The sequence below is a fragment of the Triplophysa dalaica genome, chromosome 20 (genome assembly GCF_015846415.1).
Source record: "Triplophysa dalaica isolate WHDGS20190420 chromosome 20, ASM1584641v1, whole genome shotgun sequence".
Classification (NCBI taxonomy): Eukaryota; Metazoa; Chordata; class Actinopteri; order Cypriniformes; family Nemacheilidae; genus Triplophysa; species Triplophysa dalaica.
Genome location: NC_079561.1, coordinates 5362718 through 5371458, shown reverse-complemented (window position 1 = coordinate 5371458; position 8741 = coordinate 5362718). Strand labels below are relative to the sequence as shown.

General features: G+C 39.2%; 1 protein-coding gene across 3 annotated transcripts; it reads left to right on the top strand.

Annotated features, from left to right (window-relative positions):
- Nucleotides 1-2499: 2499 nt before the first annotated feature.
- Nucleotides 2500-8698, top strand: olfml3a (olfactomedin-like 3a). 3 transcript variants are annotated; one of them, XM_056733252.1, is made up of 4 exons: nt 2500-2833; nt 4577-4639; nt 6049-6331; nt 7786-8698. In XM_056733252.1, the coding sequence occupies exons 2-4, from the start codon at nt 4604-4606 to the stop codon at nt 8574-8576; spliced, it is 1110 nt and encodes a 369-aa protein (XP_056589230.1). In that variant the 5' UTR covers nt 2500-2833; nt 4577-4603; the 3' UTR covers nt 8577-8698. The 3 variants fall into 3 exon arrangements, with proteins under 3 accessions (XP_056589230.1, XP_056589229.1, XP_056589228.1); XM_056733251.1 differs by lacking the exon at nt 2500-2833 and adding an exon at nt 2844-3018; XM_056733250.1 differs by lacking the exon at nt 2500-2833 and having other exon boundaries at nt 3042-4639.
- Nucleotides 8699-8741: the final 43 nt, after the last annotated feature.

Genomic DNA, 8741 nt, shown 5'->3' with positions numbered 1-8741 from the left:
AAATAATCCAGAGTACCCAAGCAAAACCCACAGAGCACCTTAGCAACCACACAAGACAGATTAGAGTACTGTAGGTGGCCCTGCACATACCACCAACACGCTAACAACACGCTGGCAAATTTCGCGAGAGCAAGCATTATAGCTTGCTATTACAAACACTGAATCTAATCTCTAAATCCTCACAATCCCTTCTGGAATCATGATTACCAGATACGCAACCATCATTATCTCTGTTCTGAAAAACAATCAAGCTGTTAATTGCATTATCTAGCAAACACAGAGGATTCACTGAACAAACTCTGATGCATTCCATATATATTAGTCATATTACAGAGCTAGAGCCGAGACCTCGGCTGTTTCAAAAGCGTGAGACAACATGTTTGGCTGTCGAGTTCTTTTGTGGCTCATGTAATTAGTGCTCGGTGCTATAATAGTATGCCATCAGCCCCCCCCCACCCCCCGTTCCTCACAAAGCTTTTCATAGCGAGAACAAGTGGAGCATTGGCAATATGACATCAAGGTCTCGGTCTGGCCAAAAGCCTGGACGCCCCAACTCAGTCTAAGCTGGCCATGACGGCTGGCCATTGACCAGCGGCCCATATGTACCAACAAGTGGCTCCCAGATGCAGCAGGGCCTAAAAAGAGTTGCTGTGCTTAACTTGCTCCAGCCCACTCGCTCTCCACAGCCGAAGTACGTCGGAGAACATGTGTGAGGTACGAAGGAACAGGTTTGTCTTTGATGAGAGAGTTTGTTTTTGGTTCTCGGCAAAGAGAGCGAGGTGGCGTAGTCTGGGCACTGACGTAGCTGCGTGGGGGGTACAGATCACCGGGCACCTGGGAACTTTTGGATTTAGCTCTCTGTGGACATGTCTAGATACTGTGTCTTTATTTCCAACGGGCAGGAGTCCTGTACTATGGGTTCTGCGAAATGAATGCCGCCCTGTTAGAACGTTCCGAAGCCGTGCCAACTGTCTTCTGCCTGCCTGATGTCTGCAACGCTGACCTAACACACGTAGTCTCATGTACAAATTAGGGGCGTGATGACATTTCCAAAATGGATTCGGTAAAAGAGACGCGGCAGATTTTACTCGCACGTTACATAAGCGCCGCTTTATTCACTTCAGCTTACATAAATGTTCCCACATGAACTAATTAACATCATGAGCTACCAAGGCGGCATCGTTCGCAAACATGCTACATCAAGCTCCTCGGTTTCCTGCGTGCATACATAATTGCACAACTGTCTGTTCCAGCAACAGCCCGGCTACAATATATTTTCCCCGCCTATAGAAAGTAAACCGTGAATTGTGGTTTTCAAGGACACTAATGCACAAAATAATATCCGTGGAGAGCAAAGAAACGTCGCATTTAGGTCCAGATTAAGGCCTGATTAAACGTACAAAGTGGGCCCAAGGTTGGAGTCAGACAAAATAAGTGTCAGATGACTGTGCTGCTAATTATGCCTTGACTATTACCTGGACTGACAGCAAGAGAATGGGACGAGAGGGGGGTGGGTCCGGAACATTCAGTCAAGCAGAAAGCTCCCAAACGCCGAGGCTGACACAGGTCAAGTGATTTGGCGCCTTGGGTGTATTAAAGCTATTTACTAGAAGCAGAGGGATTTATAGTGCTTTTGCACAGTCTGTTCTTTTATATGACCTGGCACTAGGTGGTCATGCTTTCTGACCTACTCGATCATTATTTTGGCCCTATAAAAATCCTTCTTTTCTGATGTATTTAGGTTGGGTTTCAGGAGTGCTACCGGATAACTGCCTCTCTGTAGGCACCATAATGTCAATGTCATTGACTTGATCTATAGCTATTAATAAGCAAAAAAACTGAGGCAAGCTTTTATGGATTTTATCAAATTATTATGAAAATTAAAATCAATGATAGTTTTGTATAAGAGTTAATAATAAGGGTTCAGCTGTAAAAATATAAACAAGCCAGCAGTGTACATCAGAGGTTAAAATCTCAAAATGTAATGGTGACTTGTGCACAGATGAAACAGTTGAATTGAAGTCAGGAAAACATGATTTTTTGCAGCTCGCTTACACTGACATCTAGTGGAGATATATGAAAAGCGCCACATTCTTTGAGAATCGATGTAGTAGTTTCTTAAACTTTATCATAGTCCATTTCTATAACGGATAATATGTTTTTTTTAAATAGTTTCTTTGAAATGATCATTGTGATGAATTTAATCAACGGGGTCAGTTTCCTTAAATCTTCCAGACAGCCCCTTGCGAACATTGCCATGGTAACCGTAGGTTTTCTAATAGTAAAACCAGTACAACCGTTTACTACGACCTCACCATAATAATCATAGTTTAACCATGGTATTGGATAATAATAATAAAATAATAAATAATAAAACTATGGTATTGCATTTGGTAATAAGCTTGGTTCATTTCCCCAATGGGGTCAACTGTTATGGCCCTGAGTCTGCAAGCAGCTGGTAGTGTTGCCATGACTACTCCATCGTTAGCTGACCCGGAATTTCCTTCACACTGACCACTGAATTTGACCAAAGACACACCCCTTAATTCAAAACAGGGGGTCCAATTTAGCCATTTTAAATTAAGAGTATTTGCTCGAAGTTATGTGAGAGTTTTAGTGATTTTGTGTTTCGTTTATGCGGCAGGTTATTAAATCGACTTCCAGAAGGATTTGAACCCACCACGTGGAGGCGCTTGGAAACACGATCAGTGAATTTAGCTTGTCACTTAAAAGTATGCCTGCAATGATCTGTCAAAAGCAGTGACAGGGAAACAGCGTTGTCTCACTGCTTGAATTGTAAAAAAACAATTTGCATCCACAAAAATGCAGTTTGGTGAGTTATCTCTAGCAATGAAGGATGAACCTCATGTGTCCTACGAATTCTCCTGAAAGTAAGACGCATTAAAAGGGTGCAGATGGAATGTCCTCCCTGCTATTACGATACGCGACAGTCTCGATGACGTAGTAGGCTTCAAATCAGACCATCTGGATGACGCAACCTTCCGTAACGAGACTATGGTAGCTATTCAAATGTTTCTTGATATATTAACGTTCATGTTCATACTTAATACGCATTGTAGAAATAGTTCGTTAACAGGTTATGCCCCTGTATATATATTTATTAACTCGTAGTATTAACATTGTCTGCTGGACTGTAGGTCAACGCCGCCGCCATATTGGTGAGGGCAAAAGCCAACTATAAAGAGATACGAACAAATGGTGGAGCTGCAGTTTTCTGGATAAACATTGGTTTCATTTCTCAACTGATTTCAATACTTTTCTATTTACATGGAGAACAGAAAGTTTTGGCTCCAGTTATAGATGGTTAGAGATGAAAACGTATTAATTGTCATACGGAACTGTTAAAAGTCTGGCTTATCAAGCAATCATTTAGGCGCCATTGACGTATTGCAGCGGGGCAAACGTGGTGTATAGGCATTTATATAAATTGTTAGGCCTATGCCTACCTAATTAATGTTGCTATAAGGGCTAGTCGCCATCTTGTCCGTGACGTCAAATGACGCGTCTCCCTGAAGTCGGGGTTAATCAATCTGCCCCTAGCTCAGAGTTCGGATAACCGACTTTGTTTGCCGTTCCATTACTTCCGGGATTGAGGTCGGCAAGATCCGAAATGCAGCATTAATCCTTGGTGTTTCGAGTTTAATGATACCCATACCCTAATCCACACCCTTAACCTAACCATGTAGACTACATATGGTCCTTCAACGTGACAAAAACAGGACCACATGATGTCATCTGACTCGAAAAAACAAAGATTTAGTGAAAGCCTTGTGGTTTATAGTGTCATCTTGCCCATCCAATATTGCGGAGAAGTATCGTAGCAACGGGCCAGAGCGCTCGCTCACATCGATTGCCTGAATTGTCCTTGGGGTTGCAAAGGACAAAAATGAAAAATATCTCATATTAGAAAAATATCAGAACAAATTATATTTAGATTTGGCTAATTTTTGTGCTTTCTGTTCTTACTCCGTAATGGATTCTGATGGAAGGGTTTTAGTATTAAGCTAAGACTGTGAGGATACTTAATAAGGATCTATCTCTTCAAACAAGAGGTCAGGTTCTTCAATCATTTAGTCTGCATAGCCTAGTACATTGACAGAATAAAGTGAAGGAATTGAGGTAATAGTCAAATTCAATGTCTGCTTTATTGATATTTCTGCCACATGTACAGTACATACGTATAGAAGATTGAAATTGCGTTTTTCAGACCCATGGTGCATACAAATAACACGTTACAACAGTGATTTCATATTTAAGGTACAGTATTTCAGTCTCTTTTAAGGACAGAGAGAGTCCACATGGCTCCTCCCTCAGTGTTAGTGAAAACATTCCAGCCAGCGAATTTGAAACCCTGTAAGTCCCTGTTACTGGTCCCTTCTGCTTCTGAGAACACACGCTTATTACACGGCAAGAAATCTCCACATCCAGCTGCTCCACATCAGCCTCTCAGAGTTCTCAATGTACTCTTGATTTGTGGAGTACCTGAAAGTGTTTCTCATCCAAACTTACCATGAAAGCCACCGTATTCTTCATTTTCTTCACCATTTTGACTCAGGTCAGAGGCCAGTACTACCAGGGCCTTATGAACTACCTGGAAAGTAGGATGCTTGCTATGGAGGTAAGAATCGTTTGGTTTGTCTGGGCACATTTGCTGCTTGGGTGTTCTCTCTGCAATCATGCTAGTGTTCAGCCATTTTATGGGACTGTCCCATAACAGATTATACATAGTATCAGTTGAAATTTTCGTATGAAGATACTTTAACATTTCTTACACAAACAATTCTTACATGACAGTAAAGAGAAGTCATTACTTTTATTAAACAATTAGTTGTTGAAAGTATCTCAAAACTTTTATTTTCTTTTAACTTAGAGTTTACAGACACACAAAATGACTGAAGCGGAAGTGACCCCCTTTGAGCAACTTTTCTCAAACATCGGCCACAACATCAGGGAGCAAATCTGTCTTTATGAAACTATGTCTTTCTAATCGATTCATGGCTTATACGAACAATCTAAAACTGTGACCGTTTTTCTAAGCCAGCGCTGTCTGACATCATCTTTGAATATGCGATTCTATTACAAAGTCTTTTCTGTAAACTGCCTCAAGCAGATAAACATCCCTGTGATGTGTGTACGTGAGGACAGTATTGTTTAGCTCAGCAGTTTTGCTCTCAGTGAAGCTCAGAAATTGGAACATTGAGTATACAAAATAATTATCATGATTAGGGAGACACCTCATAAAATTAATGACATTTATTCAGCAAACCTGCAAAGACACGTTTGATGACATGAATAAACAAAAGCTATTAAACGCAGTCTTAATATGTGTCATTTACTACCTAGTACCTTTAAGTTTTTAAATCTTTTGTACTCTAATACTTTTACTATATTCCAAAATAATTTTAATTAATTTACATTAAATTAAAAAAAGCAATTATTTTAATACATTACATGGCCCACTAAAATACCTTTTACACCTCCAAACAGTCATCTACTATGGTACAACCAGGACCTAATCATTCTTTTTGTGAACTTAAGCCTTTTTTATAGATGCCAAGAGGCTTAAGAGTTCCCAGAAAGAGAGATGAATTAAAACATTGCTTAAGAAGCCGGTGAGAGACACAAAGAGATGGATGGGAAAAAAGCTACAGCTTGCTTTTTGGTGGTTTCGACTGGGTGACTGTAAATTATCCTTTACATAGTGATATAAAATGGAAAACACATTTTGATTCTCCATAAAAGAACCAGTGCATTTCAAAATTGGAAGATTTTTCACATTTGGATAAATGAATTATCATTCCTGCTTTGATAATAATTTCCCTCCTATTTTCAAATAATAAATGGGAGATCAGAGGATAACAAAGGATTTCCAAATTACTCAACGCATGCTTCTGCGCCAAACCCTTTAATAAGCACAAAAAAACAATTTACCACTTCAATGACTTTAACACTGGAAAGAATTATCTGGTAAAATCTAAATCAAGTTATGGTGTGCATGTCTCATTAGTCAGTTTGTTATTCTTCCAGGAACGTATTGCAATGTGGCACGAACAAAACAGCCGTTACAACTCCGACCTGAAGGAATTCAGACAGCAAGCTGCAGACCTGTTGGAAAAGTTGACCAAGGAGGACAATAAACTGCGTTTGGACATGGAGGCTGCAGGAGCACGGGTGGACCGAGTGGAAAGAGAGATGGACTACATTGAAACCAAGAATCCCCCCAGGCCGTGTGTTAAAGCTGCAGCCAAAATGGTGGAACAGGATGTGGTTGTCAGAGAGAGGAAGAAGGAAGAGTTCTTTGAGATTTCGGGTAAGTGGAATAAGTAGGGGTGGAGGGAATAACACCAACCCTATTCTGGTAGGCAAAGAAAATATATTATTCTATATATAACTTTTAATTATTAATTTATAAATATACTTAATAAAACATTGTTATTGTCTATTAAAATATATGGCATTATACAGTAATTGCTGCTGTTGATATTTAAAAAAATGTAATTGATTCCAATATGTGGAAATATGTATTATTTAATATATAGCATTATATTTTCCAGTATAGACCCTCTTATTTTTATTTCGTAAGGGACAGGTGTTTTTGAGTTCATGCCAGAAAATTACAATTCTGGAAAAGTAAAAATGGTTAAGGGGGTTAAAATTGTTGCAAATCAGGACAGAGCTTTGATTTAAGATGTTGGAAGCGTATGTTCTTAAGAACTATTTTCCAAGTTGCGCATGCTCATATTGGGATTGTGTGTACCCTGAAAGACAGCTTTTTTGAAGTACTGACAGAGTTATCCTTGGCCTGTATAAAACAGTTACTTGTTTATTTTTTATCACATATCTATCCTCAATTTCCTTCCAAATTAGCTGTTTTTTTTTAAAGCGAAAACACTACTTTATTAATTTATTAAATACTATATTGTTGACAATACATCTTTATAACTTTTAATTGTTTAGATATTTGCAAAACCCAGTCACAAACATGAAGGGGTACTAATAATGATTTATGGCAAAAATGAAATATGGAGATAAAAGGTTTCGATAGGACAGCAGCGAATGCTGGAACAAGAATAGATGTGTTGAATCTTGCGATGAATACAAAACAACTAATGTTGATCGGTTTTCATTAAATTACACTGTTGGTAACATTGTAGAAGATCAAATCTACAAACACTACAACACAAGACTAGACTACCATACAAGACTAAGAACACACTTTTTACCGTAAGAATAAAGGTTACATTATTGACTTATCTGAAAATATATTCAAAGAAACACAAATCTTTGTTGTAGACTATATGGTGCTTAAAAACCCTAAAGATGTTTCATTATAATATTTCTAATAAAAAACAAAGAGCATCTCACTGAAAACTGTTTCTTTATGGTTGTTCCATTAATACATTTGGTAACACTTTCCTTGAAGCATGTATGTATAATGCAATATAAATTGACTTTTAATGCATTGTAATGTCTTAATAATTTTTATTACAGTTAATACATTATAACACTTAGCAATTCATTGTTACACTACACATTTTAAATTGGTTATAATTCTTTACAACTACATATAATGCATTACACACATTATGAAGAAATATAATGCATTTTACCCTTTAATAACTCTTCATAATGCATTAAACTAATTGGTTAAATTACAGTTAATTTTTTTAACCTTTTTTGCATTCAAGTTCTTTTATTTCTTTATTCCAGGATCAAGGTTTTAACCCACTTGGATTTAATAACAATTTCTGTTTTCATTGACAGTGTGCGTTAACATCGTGTCCAGTATTCGAGGAATGAAGATTCTCAAGAGGCTCGGGAGTCCCAAAGGTGTATGGACCAAAGATGCCAGATCAGCAAAAGTCTACGTCTTCAACAGCACGTCTGACAACACGCTGTATGAGTTCAGCTCCGTACGAGAGCTTTCGGCCTCATCAGGTGTATCTAACGGCAGACAGATCACCCTTCCCTCTGCCTGGAACGGGACTGGACATGCAGTGTTCGACGGCTTCCTCTACTACATCAGCGAGAGCTCGGAGATCCAAGTTATGAAATATGATTTTAAGAACGGTTCAATCGCAGACAGCACAGTTTTTCCCAAGGAGAGCAACAGCCCTGTGTACAGCCTTAATCCAGAGACCCTGGTGGACCTGATAGCAGATGAGGATGGCCTTTGGGCCTTGTATCCTTCCGGGGATACCATTAGTGTAGCTAAGATGGACTCAGACTCTCTAGATATAGAGCAGATGTGGGACACAGCTTGCCCGAGAAACAACGCCGAAGCGGCTTTTATTGTCTGCGGCACAGTCTTCGTGGTTTATAACACTAAGCCACCGAGCCGCTCGCGGGTGCAGTGTGTGTTTGATGTGAATGATATGGTAAGCAGCGGCGAGGCCCCTCTTGTTTATTTCCCCAGACGGTACGGGGCTCATTCCAGCCTCAAATACAATCCGGAGGAGCGGCAGCTTTATGCGTGGGATGATGGGTACCAGATTATTTATAAATTAGCCCTGAAGAAGAAGCTATGGGCAACTATGCCACCGCCTGAGGAATAGAACGTGTGCTTTTGGAGATCTGAAAGGGCTTTAAAATTCAGGCTACAAAAGCCTTTACCTTTATCAGCACACAGATATATTGCTTCAGTTGCACATTTTATTAAAAAAGATGAGATAATATTGATCAGTGTAACACATTGTTTTCAGATGGGAGTTCACGAAAGC

Bases quoted from the DNA above. Each gene is read 5' to 3' on its own strand.
- olfml3a (XM_056733250.1), top strand. From the start codon at position 4,532: ATGAAAGCCACCGTATTCTTCATTTTCTTCACCATTTTGACTCAGGTC. The intron at 4,640-6,048 runs GTAAGAATCGTT...TTATTCTTCCAG, and splicing joins GTAGGATGCTTGCTATGGAG to GAACGTATTGCAATGTGGCA. The intron at 6,332-7,785 runs GTAAGTGGAATA...TTTCATTGACAG, and splicing joins AGAGTTCTTTGAGATTTCGG to TGTGCGTTAACATCGTGTCC.